This window comes from Exophiala bonariae (genome assembly GCF_035927105.1).
Source record: "Exophiala bonariae strain CCFEE 5792 chromosome Unknown scaffold_26, whole genome shotgun sequence".
NCBI lineage: Eukaryota > Fungi > Ascomycota > Eurotiomycetes > Chaetothyriales > Herpotrichiellaceae > Exophiala > Exophiala bonariae.
In genome coordinates this window covers 291,807-310,452 of record NW_027042501.1, presented here as the reverse complement: position 1 = coordinate 310,452, position 18,646 = coordinate 291,807, and the positions used below count along the sequence as shown (strand labels likewise).

Here is an 18,646-nt window from a genome sequence, read left to right as displayed (position 1 = left end):
TTGAGGCCGAGGCGAATGATTCTCCAACTTTCGAATATAATTTTCTCCGCTTCGTGTTTCAACAGCTTTAACAGACGTGTTTCTAATTCAAATCCTTCCCTCGCATTCAATCATCTCCTCGTAATCATAACATCGAGGGCTCAATTTGATGCGCCTACCATTCCCTCTCAATCTGCGCGTCGGCACAGATATCATCGCCACCAACCGCATCTTGTGCCCGATCAAGCCCGACCAAAAGCGACTTCTCCAACTAACAAAACGCTATCTCCATCCAAGTGAAATTCATATCCTGAACCAAAGATTCCCGTCCTGGGCATCTTCAGCCTCACTGACTGGACTCCAGATCCGCCAGTTATCCGGCTGGCTAGCAGGTCGTTGGGCCGCCAAAGAAGCCGCCAAGAAGGCTTGGGGCGCGACGCTCTTGAGCTTCAAAGAGCTCAAGGTCGAGCCTGAGAGCGGCGGTGCCGTGCTAATGGTCTGTGATGTTGGTGGCCATGACTCGATCGAGTCCTCGTCCGTTATCAGCGACAAAGTCACGGAGCAGGTCGCCCAGTTGAGTATCAGTCACGATGGCGATTATACTGTTGCGACTGTTATTGCGACCCCTCTCCACGATGATATTATGGCCAAATTACGCGCCAGAAAGGCGCTTGCCGAGGCGCGAGTCTCAGGCCTAGAGTGATCCATGCGCATCCTCGATCGGAAGGCCTGGGTCTAGAAATCTGATCAGAAATTCTGTCACAGCGAATGAGACCTACTATCTAAGGATATTCAAGTCTTGCCTGGACTGTGGATAAATCCGTTATTGCGGAAGAGCTGATATAAGATGTTGTCGTGCTCATTGCAGCTATTTACAATTTCCTCAATTGTCACCCTGCTCAGGGCCGATAGGTCCATCAACTAGGACCTCGGGTTCGCAGCCCCTCTATCAGGGACACCGGTAGCGTCCTTGGAGCGATTCGTTTCGTTCAACGCCTTGACCCTCGAACCCTCGCTCGCGACCTCCTCCGCGCCAACAGGCACTTTACTCTCCGCCCCATCAAGACTAACATTATGCACCTGAGCCGACTTCGGACCATCTGGATTTCCGCTCGTGTCACCATCCTGGTCCTCACGCTGCAGATTCCTGAACTCGGGGTTCAAGCCGTCTTTACCGGCGCCAGACCCGCCTTCATTCAACCCGGTACCCCCAGCGCCAGTCGCCTTAGTGGCCTGGCGCACCTCTCGCGACGTCTGGCCCTGCCCCGGATGTCCGAGACCGGTATGGACGTCCTTGGACGTCGCGCCCGGCAGCGTCGAGAGTGCGTCGGTGGCGACGCCTTCCTTTCCGTGGCTGCGCTGCACATCCGGGTTGTTCGCCTGCCCTGGGGTTTCGTTCACCGGATTCGGTGTGAACGTTGAGTCTTTGGGCGCCGTGCCGGGTGGGAGCGTCTGCGCGGAAAACTCGGGCGCGTGATCGGCTTCGCTTACTTTTTGGCCGATTTGATGCTGTTTTCTGCGTCAGCTACCCGTCCATCTTCAAGTGTAGGGATGGCGGCTGCTTTGGGGCTAAAGACAACAGGAGAAAGCATGCGTGTACTTACACCAGAAGTCTGCATAGGCTCGTCTCTAGGCTTCCGAGGGTGGAATTCGCCTTGGGCGTTAGTCATGGAGTCGGCGTTTCTGGCGGCCATCTTGGAATGGTTATTTGGAGTCTGGTAGGCTATCAAATCAGTCAGGCTGAGGTAGTATGATGCTGTGTCTCGAGCTTTTTGTGTCGCTAAAATCGTATGTTCTGGGACAGTTGTTCTGGACACCGGTATGAAATGATTTGTGCTTCGCTCATAGAAGAGATGTATTTCAGATATTTATTTCCACCTATATTAAAATCTCTACATATGTGTTCATCATCTGTCGTCCACTGGCGGCGTTTGACGTCATGCTGGAGAAACAGTGATCTCATCTTCTGGCATTTGATTTCCCTTGATGGGAAGACGGTTCCATTATATTACGGGGAAGAATGAGCAATCGATCGACAGGCACCAAGTCGTAGGAGGAAAAGAAATGCTTGGTGAGCCGGTGGTTTTGTCCCGAAGCTGATATCATGTCTAAGGGGCGGTAGTCTTCTCCTGGCCAATGAAGACCGGGATCGGATGTGCTGTTCCTTCAACTTCTTTTGAACTTCGGCTTCCAAGCATCTTGAATTATGGCTTCAACATACTCTATTTCGTATTGAACACACGAAATGGTTGAGTTATATCTTGCTACTTCACACGTAGGCAAGAAAAGGCATAGGTGGTCGATGTGTTGGTCGGCGCTTGAGTAGGCAGCCGCCAGCAGGGATTCTGAAACAACCACCGCTAAAATCGGCAGGCAGATCCAGGTCTTGTGTCGCTTTGAGCTTCAAGCGCTGTACAGCCTCGTACATCGTCGTCATGTGCGGGCAGTGTCCAAACGATGCATGTTTTGGCCATCTGTGGACCCGGCTGCGTGCCAGCTCAATTCAATATTCAGCCTGACTGCGTCTTCCAAGCTACGTTGCGCTCTCAGTCATGTCGAGCTCTTCCTATGACACCAGGCCCTCGAGAGCCTGAGATCCTCGCAGTCCTCACCTTTCCGGCGGGAGATTATACCCCTCCTGCCTTCACTGATCTCTTTCACAGCGCCGTCACGCTCATATACAACGAGCCCTTTCAACGATGCCTAGCCGACTGATCGAAGAATACCAGGTGGGCTGGGTGTGTGCTCTCCCTAAAGAGTTGATGGCCGCGCAGGCGATGCTGGATGAAGAACATGAACCATTCGAGAGTGCACTGCCGAACGATAACAACAGTTATGTATTGGGTTGCATCCATGGCCATAACGTGGTGATGGCGTGCCTCCCATCGGGAGTAATCGGCAACGTGTCAGCGGCAACCGTGGGCAACAACATGTTGAGAACCTTCCCTGGTATTCGCATCGCTCTTTTAGTGGGAATTGGAGGGGGAATACCCCGTCTTCAAGATGGCGTAGATATCCGCCTGGGCGATGTGGTCGTCAGTCGGCCTGAAGGGACGAACGGGGGCGTGGTGCAATATGACCTGCGAAACAACCTGGGAAACGGACTATTCACACAGAGGGGCATTTTGCAGCCACCTCCGACTCTGCTGTTGATTGCGCTAGCTATGCTCGAAGCCCGCCACGGATTGCGTGGCAATCAGATTATGAAGACTCTTTCAACAGTAGCCGTACAGTATCCACGACTATTTAAGAGAGGATTTGTACACCCCGGTCTCGAGAAAGATATATTATTCTGTGGTAATATTCAGGGCGAACAAGACTGTAACCACTATCCTCAATGTCAGGACGGGGTCATCTATCGACAACCGCGCGAAGAGCAGGATCCCGAGGTCCACTACGGGGTCATTGCCTCTGGAAATCAGTTGATCAAGAATGCTAGTGCTCGCGATCAGCTGGGCCGGGAGTATGGGGCTAAATGTGTGGAAATGGAAGCTGCAGGATTGATGAATGAATTCCCTTGTATCGTGATACGGGGAATCTGTGATTATGCTGATTCTCACAAGAATGATGTTTGGCAAGAATATGCGGCAATCACTGCTGCTGCCTTTGCAAAGGAGTTGTTATCAATCGTCAAGCCGGCCGAAGTGCATTCTGCTAAGCATGCCACCGAGGTGCTGAGTGAGTCCATCAACTATTCTTGAGCTAAGTCGAGCTGTTCAATTGTTCGGCATTAGAGAGATCCTGTCTAAACAATTTATGTTGACTCTAATCGTCTCTAGACAGATCAGCAAAATATAAGCTTGGTCTAAATCTCTTTGATGCCCCTGAGTTGGTCGACAATCTCTTCGTTGGAAGACAGCCCGAAATCCGACGGATGGAATCAATCTTGCAGCCTCAGTCTGACAAGGTTGGATCTAGTAGAAAGGTACTTGTTCTCGGCGGCATGGGCGGCATTGGGAAGACGCAGCTAGCAATTTTCTTTGCCAAACAACATCGAACCGAATATTCGTCTGTCTTCTGGCTGAATGCTACATCTGAGGTCAGCCTCAAGATGAGTATGCGGAAGGTGGCCTATCGACTGTTACCACCAGAAGTAGCTAGAAAGCTAGACGATGAGCAGATTTATATCCGCGTCTCGAATTGGCTGTCGGAACACGACAACGCTCAATGGTTGGTTATATTCGACAATTACGATAATCCGGATGAGTACTCACTGATGAATTATCTCCCATTTGTCGCACATGGCTCAGTTATTATCACCACGCGACAGCCCGACGCTGTCAACGGAGAGAGGTTGCGCGTGCTATCGATGCGTGAGGAGGGGGACGGCCTTCGCATCCTTGCCACCCGGTCAGGACGCGAGAATGTAGAAACAGGTATGGCAGGTTCAGCCCCTACGAGGCCTTTATATCTAAATGTTCATAGACCCGGGTGCTCTACGTCTAGCCCTGCGACTAGACGGGTATCCCTTAGCTCTTGCCACGGCAGGAGCTTTTCTGAGTCAGTCTACACTCAGTTTTGGCCACTATCTTCAACTATACAATGGGCGATGGAAAGTGATTGCCTCAATGGGGGGGTTAACTGATTACGCTACACGTACGCTTTATACGACATGGAATATATCATTCACCCGAATCAAGCAACAAAGTCTGCGCGCGGCACATGTTCTCCGATTTCTGGCATATCTGGATTACCGGGAAATCTGGTTCCATCTCTTCAGTAAAGGGCAGGTAGACCCTCCATCGTGGTTCACAGAATTTACCCGTGACGAGTTTACTTTCGAGGACACGATGCGCGTACTCACACGATACTGTCTCGTTGAAGCGCATCATCAAACCGGCTCATACAGCCTCCATACATGTGTGCACGACTGGACGCTCGACGGATTGAATGAACAGATCGACAAGAGACAATACTGGCTCGCGTTTGACTGCATCGCTAGTAACGTGGTTGAAGCGGATTGGAATCAATTTTCCGAGTTACGTTATCGGCGCTACACTGGCCATGCTGTGCGACTGTTGCACGATCGCTTCCAGGCAGTAGCAAATCAAACCGAATCCGTAACCATCAGGTTGTCGTCAGTAATGGCACTGGCAGAGCTTCTTAGGGACCAAGTACTGTATGACAGTGCAGAGCAGATGTACCTTCGGGCCCTAGAATGCTACGAGGATGTAGTCGGCCCGGACCACTCGTCCACACTCCTCGTGGTTAGATCACTAGCTAATCTATATACTGGCCAAGGTGGGAGTAAGTTAGTCTCTGCGGAGAAGATGTATTTTCGAGTGCTACAAGGCTTTGAGGCGAAATTGGATTCTGAGTCAGTATTCAATACTCTTCATAGTTTAGGATGGCTCTACTTTCGGCAAGGCAAGCTGGAGGAGGCAGAATCGCATTTTATTCGAGCACTAGAAGGCAAGGAGAAAAAACTGGGATCGGAGCACCTATCAACAATTGAGACGATCAACAGGCTATGTGCCACCTATGTGGACCAAGGCAAGCTGGCCAAGGCGGAAAATATGTACGTACAAGCGCTGCAAGATCTGGAGAAGACAGTCGGGCCCAACCACAGCTCGACGCTTGGGATGGTTAACAACCTTGCTTGCCTCTACGCTGATCAAGACAGGGTAATCGAGGCGGAGGCAATGTATACCCGAGTGATAAAGCACGAGGAAAAGATACTAGGACCCGACAACATCTCGACACTCCAGACTGTCAATAACCTAGGTTTTCTCTATAGTGACCAAGGTAAACTGGCGGAGGCAGAGGAGTTGTATGTCCGGGCACTGCGAGGCTTCGAGAAGGCACTTGGTGCCGAAGCTACGCTGTCATACCTGCCAGCGTTGGAAACGATGATCGGCTTCGGTGATGTCTACGCGCAAACAGATCGTAAGGATCTGGCGAAGAAGATGTATACTCAAGCATTGAATGGATTCGCAGCTGTCCAGGGGCCTTCCTCGAAATTGTGTCACCAAATCGAAGATCGGCTTCGGTTACTCCAACTTCCCACCACCGAAATTTGACATATGCCCGCCGGTTTTGGTCCTCCGAGAATCAGCAACAGATCCGCAGCTGTGGCCAGAACCAATAGCATACTGGCCCGATATACCACACTGGCTTTCAATGAATCCAATATCAGAAAACCGCCCGACACGAACCTAGCCATCCGTGTTAGCCAGAGGTGTCGGTCAATCTGTCAGCTCCTGCGAGCCGACCGTAAGCGTCCAGTTGCTCCAGTCGGATGTAGAACCCTCTAACAGGAGTCATGGAAGACAAGAGGCGAGTGAGAAGCAAGAGCCAGAAGGTAGATCCGCAGAAGACGAATCAGTCAAGAAATAGTGCGAAGAATTTCCTGGGTGGTGCGAGGCAGACGCTTGCGGAAGCACAGTATCACGATGCTGTGGATCATAGGCTGCCAGGACGTGGAGGAACAGAACAGTACAACCCGGGGTATAGGATATGTATTCATGGAAAAGCTTTGACCATTGGCGCAAGCTCATGCGATATGGGGTGCTGGCTGTTCTCTGTACTTTGGTCGGACTCGAGCTATCACCTAATCACTCAATCACAGGTCGCTCATTAACAGCAGCACCATTTGCCTTTCCGTTAGCATGTGTGTGGTCGCTTAAACTCTTTCCCCCATTGATAGTATCCATACCCGCAGCGTTGGCCTTGTCTTCATACGATTCGACCTCGACACCACTAATGAGGACTTCACTGAGGCCTTCCAGCCCAGCGACGAAAATGGCCAAACCACTTCCAATGACAAAGTGGCTGATAGTGGTTCCAATATCCAACCAGCTACCTTCGTCCTTGACCATCCAGAAAAAATTCAATGTCATGACATCGCTCACTGCCATGACGACCATGAACAACGCTGATGATTGTAGACCCAGGCGACGGTTCAGGATGCCTAATGCTGCGGAGATTATTGCGAACGGAACCATAATCTTGAAAAGAAGTAGAGCAGCTTGTGAGAAGGGATCAAAGATTGGAATCAGGCGATAGACTGCTTCGAGACTGAAGCTGGAGACTGATGCGATGTTTCCAGTCGAGAAGAACCCAGATTGTAGAAAGAAGAGGAAGAATAGAGCTCGACGGAGATCTGCAAGGGCCAAGGTGCGGAAAGTCGTGTCTGATTTGAGATTCGCCGGCTGTTTGGACACGGAGGTGATTGTAACACCATTTGACGCCTTATCAGATGGCGGAGTTGCTGGAGATGCAGTCGTTTCCGTGTCGTGCAATTGAATGACATGCTCGAGTCGTACCCATGTCAGTAAGGTAGAACAAAATGTGAAGAAGAATAGTCCTTCATATGAGATTGTTAGTAGGACGAAAGTTGGTGAGAATGAGAGAAAGATGATGACGAGTCGATGGAGGTAATGCTTGTTAGGGGATATTCGGTGTACAAATGGTAGGATCAACGACAAAACCAACACCAACCATCCAACGACCTGATTTCCAAATGGCAGGCCTTTCCTCGCTTGGAGTGATGCAGCGCTTGAACGCGTGACGATTATTGTTAATACAAGGACTCCAATCTGAAGTCCCATGAGAAGCCTTGAAACATGGTTAGGTTGAGATATCGTTTCCTGGTAGGATTTGGATCGGGTAGTGATTTGATGCTCGAAGATGAGATAAAAAAGACCAGCTCCAACCATGAGAAGCCCTCCGGCAGTGATGGTGTTCGAATTTTCAGTTTTGTTGGCCGGTAACAATGTGAATGTGCTTAGAATTGAGCAGCCAGCTGCCCATGCAAGTACAAGAACAAAGTTCTTCCGCACAAAATTCTTTCCATAGGCAATGGGATAGACAGCGCCAATAATATAACAGACAGTCAAAATTGCACGGTGGAAATATGATTGTACCTGTTTCGCGTTAGAGCAATGAATCGTATGTTGGAAGTCAAGAAACTTACGAATGCTTCTAGTGCGACAATGTAGAGCACAACTTGGAAGGCAAGAGCCGAATGGCCAGAAATTCCTTCAACATGGCCAAAGAGAATCTTGAAGCCCGAAACCAATGCCTTTCTCCTGGCAAATATTTCTTCCCAGAAGAAGACTGGGAATATGGCATATGCGTAGTATGTGATTGGTGATCGATCAATAACAAAAGATGAATACAGGAGAACAAGGATGGATGAGAACGTGATTGTCGAAGCAAGAGTTCGCTCCTCCGATACTGCGCCATGGAGAACATGTAAATCGATAACGGTCGTGATAGCGTAGGTGATCCAGCCGAAATAGCCCAAAGTGATCAAGGCTCGCAGGAAAAGCCAGTCATAAGTTTGCAAATAACGCAATCCTTGGATGGCATGATGTAAAAGGTCGGCTGAAATCTCAATAGCTATATCATAGTGCTCCCTAGATATGGCAGACTCAATGGCCGATACTCGGTCTGTGATGGAGGAATTTGCCCTTGAGAAGGGTGGATAAGACTGAAATTTCAACGCGGTGGCCTTCTTCTGTTGCTCCTTGACTCTATAGATTTCCAGAACCTGCTTTGAATTGGTGAGAGCAGCGTTGGCCTTTTCCTTAGGAGTGGCTGAGAGGTAAGACAATGGTAACTCTCCGACCGAGTTGACAGGATATTCCAACCCAGCCAGGTATGCCATTAAAGGAGCGACATCAGCTTGACCGACGTCGTGTCTGTGGACATGTTCCAACCCCCAGTCAGAGGAGAAGCCATCTTCATGGCCTGGGGCGACACCATTAGGATGTAGTTGAGGTTTGGCAACACCTGCACCCCATGCAATTAGGGGTGTCCTTGTGTTATCTGGATGCCCATCTCCATGGCTACCCCAATCACTCATGCCATGATCGGCGGTAAAGATGTAAGCAGTCTCGCCATCATCGTAAAAATCATTGATCAAATTTGTGATTTCCTCGACTCCTTGATCCACGATCTTGATGTTGTGGAGATATTCTTTGGAATAAGGACGGTATCCATGACCAGCAGTATCCAAGCCCAATAAATGCAAGAAGAACACCAGTTTATCTTGCCTTAAAGCACTATTCAGAGTAGAATTTGTGCTTGCCGATTTGAATAGCTCCTTGACCTTGTCAAACACCCAGATATCCAACATGGTCGAGTCCGAAGTGAAATCTTCAAACTCTTCACCATATTGATCCGCGTCTACTCGACCTGGGACTGAGCCTTCCTTGAACATGGCAAGAATATCGGGACTTCCCCAACTCCAAGTATGCCGACTCCGGTTGAAGACACTGTCAAAGTCCACCGGATTGAGTTTCCAACCAGTAGTAACTGCCGAGACATCTTCATAGAGTCCTGCGATGAGGGCAACATGTCCAGGCCTTGATTCTGTGGGAACTCGTGTGTGAGATACACCAAAAGTACCATGTTCGAGAACGCGGGAACGAAGGAACGGTGCGAGTGGTCGAGGGGTCAGGTCGACATTGGCGGGGTCAGAAGGTGAAGGATCTGGGAAAGATTGGAAGGCTTTGTCTGCTCGTAGTCCATCACCAACAAATAAGACAAGTCTTTTGGCAGGAGGATGATCTCGTGCAGGCGCATATGCCCTCATACCATGGACAATGGGACTGACAAAGTAGATATCGAAGATGGACAAGATGTAGATGAGATGAAAGACGACCGCCAGGGCAAGGAAGCCCGCACGGCCAAGTCGTGCCATTCTTGAGGCCAAAGGGTTTAACGACGGAAGGAATGACTAGAGTGAGAAGAGATCATGGTTCATTGGTAATTTACAACTTACCATGAATCCCCTTAGGCTTCCACATTGATTGAGCGCAGTCTATGAGGAGGTGGAGGTTCAATGTCCCTGGAACCCAAAATTTACCAGAGAGGAAAGTGTTCCGGATCCGAGAGGACCTTAGAGAAGAACTAGGACCAATCCGATCTAGTGAGCACTAATGCCACATTGGAATTCGCTGGATCACGTGTCAGGGGTAAATTGAGCCTGCTTTCAGATGCCTATCTCAATGCCCAATGGGTTGATGTCTGATGGTTGTTCTAAATCAACAGCTCAGTCTTATAGTCTATACCAATGATCCATCCTGTACTTTCGTTAATCATCTTCTCTCAAAATATTGAGCCAGAACTTAAGTCCTTCCACACCCTCTTCTCGACAGAGGGCGCCAGTTTCTTCCGCCATTTCCAACTCCTCACTGGCAACCCCCAAACTCCAGCCAAACTTCGCAGCTGCTTGCTGCGCAGTGACTCCAAAGCCAAAGCTCTCCTGATCCCACAACACGTTCTGCTCAGATTGTGTTGTCTTCATCGAATTCAACCAATCCTGTAGTTGTTTAATTGTCTTCTCATCACTGGCATCCCGACGTTGGACAACAAGTAACCCACTTCGATATCGCCGTAATTTGATTGGGAGGCCCAGTCTCTCCCAGGCTTCAGCAGCCTTGTGAAAATCTGCTGGACTGACAAGTTCGACACCATTTTGACTTTTGTTGAAAACGGCCCACAGATCAACCAGGCTCATGGTGCCTCCTTGATGTCGAAGAACTCCCCTTCTGTCGTCCGTTGCATATTCTGCCAAGTTACGGGCAAGCTCATTGATATAGAGCGTGTTCGAACTGTCACCAAGAACATCCTTTGTAGTAATCATTCCCAATGCCACCGCTGATTGTGATAGTACTGGATCAGAGGATTGGCTGAGTAAGTCTTTGTTAGATCCCGATTCCACTGCAAAGCGTTCAGCCAGTGCCACTATGTCTTTTGCGGAGGCCATCAGTGCCTCAAGGTCTTCAAAAGCACTACCGAGGACTGCCTCGTTGTTCTTACGAGTTCGTAATCCTCGCTGTTCGAGCCCTGCAATTCCGGCAGCAGCGACCCGAGTTCCCGATATACCCATGGCTTCCGTCGTGCTTGAAGGAGTGGAAGAACGGGTTTCATCTGCTTGTGGAATTGGTGGAGCTTGTTGTAATAACCATTTCCGCTGAATCATTGCATTCTTCAGCCTGTCATAGAAGACACGATCGCCCCCAGATCGAAACGAAAACTTGACCATTTGTGGTTCATGCTCTTCCTCCAAAGAGAGACCTGAGATTTCCGGACCTGGGGAACCAGACCGTGCATTGGGATTTTGAAATGGAAGCTTATGCATTGAACTCGTGCTTGGTAGAGGTGCAGAACACAGTTCACATATGCTCATCCCAGGAGCGTTATGGAAGGTACAACGAGGACACGTATTCTCTCCCGACGAACTGATCTCCTCGTGATATGATTGCCTGGAACCTACCGTATTGGGTAGATCAAATTGTTGGCTTGTATCGGGAACACGATTTGCATTGGCCGCAATCGCCGCCTTCAAAACAAGTGGAAATGGTGGCTTGATTCCACAAGCAAGACATGGCGGTAGTGGAAATGATTCTGTGGCAATAGTCGGATCAAGATTGGATGGAACTGGATTCGAGAATGAACATATTGGACAGACCCAAGTACCCACAACCACCGGCAAGGATGCTGTTGGACGGAAAGGACTAGGAGACCTTGAGTTTGGTGAAGATGCGGATGCGACTCTTTGGAAGGCTGGAGATTGTGCACCGACACCTTTCAAACCACTCCCAAAACCACGTTTCAGCGGTTTAGGGTGAAGAGTAATTTTTGCAGAAGACTTAAGAAAGCTAGCCTGCAAGGTTTTCTCATTTGATAAGGCTGCCAATGTGGAACATGATGGAACGTACCTGAAATTCATGCCTTTCAACGTCCTTTAAATCTACCGCCCATGAATTTGCTCTTGGATCGGCATCATCGACATAACACAATCGATGTGATGTGAGATAGGCATGGCCTTTCTGGCAAGTGTCTATTTTATATTTTCTATCCCTGTATCAACAATGCGCCTACTTGGGTGCATTCGAGAAATAAACATACCCTTCGTAAAGTCCAACCCCATCTTGAACAGAGAGCAGTGCCTCATCTTGAAATAGGGTTGGTCGAGAGCCAGCTGTGAGCTCTGGCTTTTTGAGGAACATCCGGCTTATGGTTATGATTTATTGATTTCATCTTTAGCCATATTCGTTTAGCTGTCAACCATTTCCATCATTTACGAAGAATGGCCATGATCGTTTATGAAGAGGAATCCTCACGAGGTCGATAGCCGAAGTTGGAACCAGTCGCAATCCGATCCTCATCGAAGGCATCACGATATTTCCAGCCACGTGATACCAAAGAGTAAACTATCCCTATTTTGGTTACAGTGCCAAGATTCTCTAGGACTCGTTTTCTTGGACGTCAACTTCACCTCAAACTCCTGCCACTACCATTTGACACCGACTCTCTTCTGCTTCATACTCAGTCACATACGAGCGTAGACGTGCCGTTGTTCTCATCTCGATCATAGTCATTGGCACGGCGTTCGGTGAAAGAATCTCTGTACTCTTTCACTGCTACCCTCACCCTCAGCTCATCTGCGCGCGCTTCGACCCTTTCTCTTTCTTCCTCTTTTGCTTTCTCAAAATTCCAGTCATGTACTCTTCTGCGTCAGGACACGCGCCCTGGCAGTCTTCAAATTCTTACGCGACGATGAACAGCCAAAATGCTTACATCCCAGTTCCTGCTCGGCAGACTTTTGGTCATCAATCTAATCTTCCTCCTCCACCATTCTATGTTCCACCTCCTTTGAATTCGAATTCCCATCAATACCTTCCACCACCGGCGGCTAGTCTGTCCACCACGTCCACAACTCCTTCAGCGCCACCAAAGAAGAAAATAACTTGGTCCCCAGCAGTCCGTGATTATGTCAATCGCTCGTTTGCTCAAGAAAACTCCATTGTCGGTATTACCAAGGAGCAAATTGAATCGAGATTGAAAGAAGTAATAACCGAGGCAACCCAGCATGGGAAACTCGAGACTACCAATTGGGTAGAATTACCCCTACCACAACAGATGCTTCAGGAGGAGCGAACACGTGCCCTGCTTGCCCCCATGTCCCCATCTTACGTTCCCCCACCAGCAAACATGGACGGTGCGGTCATGTCTTATTACCAACAATCTCGCACTGACGGACCTCGTAAACGGAAGTCGACCGAAATGGACGAAGTGACTGCGATTCCTCCTTGGAGGGCAAATACCCAACCCGTTGGATCACTGGCAGATCGAATCTCTTTTGCCCCCAATGAGAAACGGCCAAAGCTTGATATGAGCAAATCCGTAAGTAAATCGAATGCGAATCTAGAGTCCCGGAAGAAAAGATTTGAAGACTCCTTGGGAGGATCGAATTCTCCACGCACCCAAGAGTCATCACGAGGTGCTTCGCCGGAACCCATTGGACCCATTATCGGGCGATCCCAGAAGTTGGAAAAGAATTATTTCCGGCTAACATCAGCCCCCAATCCTGACGATGTCCGACCACTGGAGGTGTTAAGGAAGACACTCGAACTTCTCAAGCAAAAATGGCGTCTTGCTCCCAACTATGTTTATATCTGCGACCAGTTCAAATCCCTCCGACAAGATCTGACCGTGCAACACATCAAGAATGATTTTACGACGAACGTGTACGAGTATCACGCCCGAATTGCGCTGGAGAAGGGTGACCTGGGTGAGTATAACCAGTGTCAAACGCAACTGAAAGGTCTGTACAAACAGAATCTTGGCGGTCACCCTGTGGAATTCACAGCATATCGTATTCTCTACTTTATCCATACGTGCAACCGGACTGACATGAATGATGTACTTTCCGATCTAACCGAAGCAGACAAAACGGAACCATCAATCAAGCATGCACTCGAAGTGCGATCGGCTCTGGCATTGGGCAACTACCACAAGTTATTCAAACTGTACCATAGTGTTCCCGATATGGGGGGTTACTTGATGGACATGTTCGTAGCACGGGAACGTATTGCGGCACTTGCTTGCATGTGCAAATCGTGAGTTCTCCCCTCTTGAGGCATTGAGAGTCAACGACTAACATTGGAAAAGGTATAAACCAGACGTGCGCCTACGCTTGGTAACTGAAGAGCTTGGATTTGATTCGGATGAAGAAGCGTGCCAATTCATTTTAGAGCACGTCCCCGATGAATCACCTAGCTTGTTGGAAGAACGCGATGGTGATGTGCGTTTTCTGACTGGCAAGGTGGGGTCCATCTTTCAAAATGCAAAGACCCAAGCGTTTGGACAGATCGACATCAAGGGACAAATATGAAATGTCCTCATATTTACTTTGTTGCATGTTTCAAGGAAATGGGTTTTCTTCCTCAGCAGGCGATGTTTGCCATTTCCCAGATACCCGGCGTTGGCGTTCTACCAGCAAAAGCAGTGTGGGAACGAAGAGGTCATCAATTGTGATTGCGATGAATCGTCCAACGTCTTCCTGTTGACACCTGACTCACTGCCCCAATAGTCCGAGAAGAGGGTTGTCATTGCAGCATTGGTCAGGTGTGTACAAAGAACGCAAGAGGTCATTTCACACGTGGTTCCTGTTCTATGAATCACTGTAGACAGATGCCTGTAGCACAATGTAAATCAGTCTCATTGTATCTTCCGTCCAGTGATGAGGTGCTTTGGCTGTGCACTAGGGAGGGGATGTCAATGTACGAATCCTCGGTAAGAGTCTGTGCAAGGAGGCATTCCGACTTGACTCTTCCTATTCTCGGCAGCCGACGGTGGAAAAACAAGGTTTCGAAGTCCGTTCCAAAGACAGGCAGAGTTTTCCACGTGTCTAGGTGCATGGTAGGCTAGGCTAGGGGTCTCTCTAGGCTCACCTAGTGGCTAACAGGTACATTTGTTTGGTGATGAAAGATTTTCTACTGCAGGTCGGCTAGGTGATGGGGACACCTGAAAGTTGATAGCACAAAAACTACTCCTACAGCACATCTGAAAGCATAGACAACGCCAAAACCCTCATGCATCAGAATAGTCGTCGTCACTACTTACGGAGTAGACAGTCAGTGTCAATGATGAATGAAACAAAGCAAGGACGATGTGATGATTTAATCTTAATCTCGTGCGTGGTTCGCGATCAATTCGTGTTGAATCAACAATGGTGAACCCTGTCAACGTCAATTTCGGGTAGGGCCTCAGCCGTTAAGATAGCGTCGTAGGCCCGTGAAAAAACTTGCCCTTGTTTATACAAAGTAGGTACTTCCCTAGGCAGGTACCTAAAGTACCAAGGGTACGGAGCCCTCGGGTTTTGGTCCAGAGACACATCGATGCCGGAAGCCCCCGGGCAGCTGCCTAAGGAGTAACTCCCTCGGGGCACTTGGCCACTAAATCTTCGGTACCCTATGCCTACAACACTTCCCCGGCCTTTGCTGATCAAGTTCACGCGCACTGACCAGCTGCACGGACTGTACACACACACCATCCATCCATCCACCAACGTCGCAAACCCCCCATGTCCACAATCACATCCACATCCACATCCCATCCCACCCAAGTTCACCTGAAACACCTTTTCCTTCAAGTTTCATCGCATTTGGAAATCCACCGTTCCTGCAGACGCCCATATGGGGAGGATAGCCTTGATCTAGAACATCCAAAACCCTCTTTTCATACACCCCGTCGCCGCCGTCGCCGTTCAAGTCTCAGGCCACACGTCTACCAGCGCCAACACCGACGCCAACTGCGGGGCTTCAGACGGTCGCCACGTCGTTCATGCGACTATGAGGGTTCGTCCGCACTCCAACACACCTACATTGTCTTTCCAAGTGGTCATCACGCGCGCAGCATCCTCTGAAAAGTTTACTGACATCTTTCGTGTTCTTTAACACAGAACTTTCGTACCTCTATAAGGGGGGGCGAGAAACAAAAGGAAGCAGCCGCGGCAGCCAAACCCTCAACTCTCTCCATCGCTCCTAAAACCATTCAAGCCTTACCACCCAAGAAAGTCATCAAGGCCCTTTACGACTACGAGCCACAGAACAAAAATGGACAAGAGCTGGCTTTTCTTAAGGGTGATTTCTTCCACGTCTTAAGTCGCGAGGACGATACCGAATGGTACGAAGCGTGCAACCCCTTGATTCCAACTGCCCGAGGTCTTGTACCCGTCGCTTTTTTCGAAACTGTCGGCAAACAACAAAGACAAAGTGGGAATTCCTTATCGTCTCCGGGAGAGAAACCCGACGGTCATGATTCCGGCTTTTCGGAAAAAGGCTCGAGTAATTCCACACATACCAGATCCGAGTCCACAGCTACCACCCGACCACCAACACATACCCGAGGCCAGAGCATGGCGGGAAGAACCACTGGCGCCATGGTTTACGGCGTTGTACAATATGATTTCAACGCGGAGAGAGCGGACGAACTAGAGGCAAAGGCTGGAGAGGCAATTATCGTGGTCGCGCAGTCCAACCCGGAATGGTTTGTGGCCAAACCGATTGGACGGTTAGGAGGACCTGGATTGATCCCGGTGTCTTTTGTCGATATTAAGGATACGGCTACAATGCAATCAGTCCCAGATCCATTGGAAGCGGTGCGCAAGGCTGGCGTGCCCCGAGTGGAGGAGTGGAAGAAGTTCGCGGCCGAATATAAAAACAGCAGTATCAGCTTGGGCAAATTTGATAATGGACAACCAGCGAATCAGATGACCTTGGAGATGGCGCGGATGAGTTTACAGAATGGTGGATCGGAAGCGTCTCTGGCGAGTAACAATTATGTAAGTGAATCCGAAGTTCTTGAACTTTGGATCTCCCTCTCCCTCTGCAGAAATCAAGACTAACTCGCTGGACAGGAACAGTCCCAATCAATGCGACAGTCTCAGCAACAATCAGGCATGCCCTTGGCACCGATCAGTGCGCATGTTCCTCGATATTGCTTTGACAACGATATGTATTGGTATATCATCGAGTGTCAGATGGAGGATGGGCGATGGTGGGAATTATCACGATATTATGCCGACTTTTATGACTTTCAGATTGCCCTGCTCGAACAATTCCCCGAGGAAGCTGGCAATGTCAAGGGAAAACCTCGAACTCTACCGTTCATGCCAGGTCCTGTAGCCCACGTCACGGATGCTATCTCGAATGGGCGACGCCAGAATCTGGATGAGTATATGAAGAATATTGTAGGGATGCCACCACACATCTCCAAGAGTATGTTGGTAAGAAATCTCTTCAAACCCAAACCTGGTCAGGACTTTGAAATAGACCCCAGCGCGTTGGGAGAGGACTACCGATTATCGGGCGGATCACAACAATCACAGTCCATGCAACCCGTCTCTCGAGTCACGTCCAATCAAATACCAGGAAGTGCCTATGGTGGAATGCCACCACCGTCGGGACGCATGTCTCAGCAACAACGACAAATGCCCATGTCAGCAGGAATGGGCATGGATCGACCTCCCTTCCTCCACTCACAAGCAAGCAACCTAACCCAGGCCTCGACGTCATCAAGCATGAAGGCTAATAACGCCGGCAGTGGCGGAATGAAAGTCAAGGTTTTCTTTCAAGATGATATCATCGCGATCCGCGTCCCAACAGAGATCTCCTTTGGCGCGCTGAAGGAGAGACTAATGGAACGGCTCAAGGTCAATGAGAATATCCTGGTACAGTATAAAGATGAGTCGACAAATAGCTATATCGACCTTGAAAACGACGACAATCTGGACGTGGCGCTGCAGCGGAATCCAAAGCTGACGCTGTATGTGGCTTTCAACACAGGGTGAACGGCGGTTCGGAGACGGTACAGGGAAAAGGGGGAAGACCTGGGCATACGTTAACTCGATACTACTAGTGGCGCAGGTGCAGTCAGGTGTTATTCGACCAAGCGAAGCAAAAAGTCTCTTTATACAAACCGGGAAAGGGGAAGATACCAAGCAGGGCGACCTGATGGGAACGGCTATGCGAAATCGTATGTGATCGCGTATAGGATGAGGCCATGTTTTTATTCATGTGTTCACGTTTGGCGTACGTAGGATATGACGGGGAGATGAGACACGGAAAGGCAGGGCACGGCACGGCACGGCAGGTACTCAGCTCGTGGGCTTGTGGGTATACTTTGCTATATCATACTATGGTCCCGGAGTCATCATACAGGGCTCAAGTGACCTTCAGATTCGGCCTACTGCCTTTGGGCTCCCGATTCACACATTCAGGTTCAACTTCGGAAATCCAAATCCAAATTCAAATTCAAATCCAGATTCAATCTCAACAGGTGAAGTGAATACCCCGGAAAAGGCAATCTCTATATACCTGCATTCCAGTCAAATGCGTCGTTGTGAGTGTCTAGAAGCATTAGAGCCACTCCATAAAATTTCTATGGCAGGTCATTCTGTTGATAAACTGACCTGCGCAGGCTACAGCGGACAGACCAGGAAAGATAGATGGCATCTGGAAAAGTGGAAAAGTGGATCAAGGCAGGGAAGGCGGACAGTTGTCCAAGGATACTGTTAGCTATGTCGACTGCGAAACCTTGTATTGTATATCACCCAAGTGGACGTCGGAATGTTGTTTGCTGTGCTCCCGTCCGGGAGCGGTGTCATGGAGGACGTTGAGGTTATCATCCAGGATATCGAGCACATGACGGGGTGTACGCTGGAACTACCCTGATGGACTCAAGCTACAAGTTACGAGCTTATATGGCCTAATGTTCGCGGTCCAGAAGCCTTGCAACGACAAAACACCCCCGGGGCTTCGAGTCTGTGACATTCGCCAAGGCCAGCACTAGGCCTAAACCGGACTGAACATAAAGCAGCATTATTTTGCCATGGATTCTAGTTAGATTCTCAATCCACCTCGGTAAT

The 18,646-nt window shown here is 49.3% G+C and overlaps 6 protein-coding genes across 6 annotated transcripts; 3 read left to right on the top strand and 3 right to left on the bottom strand.

Annotated features, from left to right (window-relative positions):
* Positions 1-148: 148 nt before the first annotated feature.
* LTR84_006816 (uncharacterized protein) lies at positions 149-682 on the top strand (the record flags this gene model as incomplete). The annotated part of the gene is made up of 1 exon (XM_064850374.1): positions 149-682. One exon carries the CDS (start codon positions 149-151, stop codon positions 680-682), a length of 534 nt encoding a protein of 177 aa, XP_064702856.1.
* Positions 683-900: 218 nt separating this feature from the next.
* On the bottom strand, positions 901-1,673 carry LTR84_006815 (uncharacterized protein; the record flags this gene model as incomplete). Its single annotated transcript, XM_064850373.1, has 2 exons — positions 901-1,488; positions 1,584-1,673. 2 exons carry the CDS (start codon positions 1,671-1,673, stop codon positions 901-903), a joined length of 678 nt encoding a protein of 225 aa, XP_064702855.1.
* A 1,005-nt stretch (positions 1,674-2,678) lies between these two features.
* On the top strand, positions 2,679-5,999 carry LTR84_006814 (uncharacterized protein; the record flags this gene model as incomplete). Its single annotated transcript, XM_064850372.1, has 3 exons — positions 2,679-3,657; positions 3,759-4,355; positions 4,405-5,999. 3 exons carry the CDS (start codon positions 2,679-2,681, stop codon positions 5,997-5,999), a joined length of 3,171 nt encoding a protein of 1,056 aa, XP_064702854.1.
* Positions 6,000-6,533: 534 nt separating this feature from the next.
* On the bottom strand, positions 6,534-9,628 carry MCD4 (Glycosyl phosphatidyl inositol anchor synthesis; the record flags this gene model as incomplete). The annotated part of the gene is made up of 2 exons (XM_064850371.1): positions 6,534-7,844; positions 7,895-9,628. 2 exons carry the CDS (start codon positions 9,626-9,628, stop codon positions 6,534-6,536), a joined length of 3,045 nt encoding a protein of 1,014 aa, XP_064702853.1.
* A 393-nt stretch (positions 9,629-10,021) lies between these two features.
* LTR84_006812 (uncharacterized protein) lies at positions 10,022-11,071 on the bottom strand (the record flags this gene model as incomplete). Its single annotated transcript, XM_064850370.1, has 1 exon — positions 10,022-11,071. One exon carries the CDS (start codon positions 11,069-11,071, stop codon positions 10,022-10,024), a length of 1,050 nt encoding a protein of 349 aa, XP_064702852.1.
* A 1,364-nt stretch (positions 11,072-12,435) lies between these two features.
* On the top strand, positions 12,436-17,569 carry LTR84_006811 (uncharacterized protein; the record flags this gene model as incomplete). The annotated part of the gene is made up of 5 exons (XM_064850369.1): positions 12,436-13,835; positions 13,888-14,041; positions 14,309-14,343; positions 15,700-16,561; positions 16,637-17,569. 5 exons carry the CDS (start codon positions 12,436-12,438, stop codon positions 17,567-17,569), a joined length of 3,384 nt encoding a protein of 1,127 aa, XP_064702851.1.
* Positions 17,570-18,646: the final 1,077 nt, after the last annotated feature.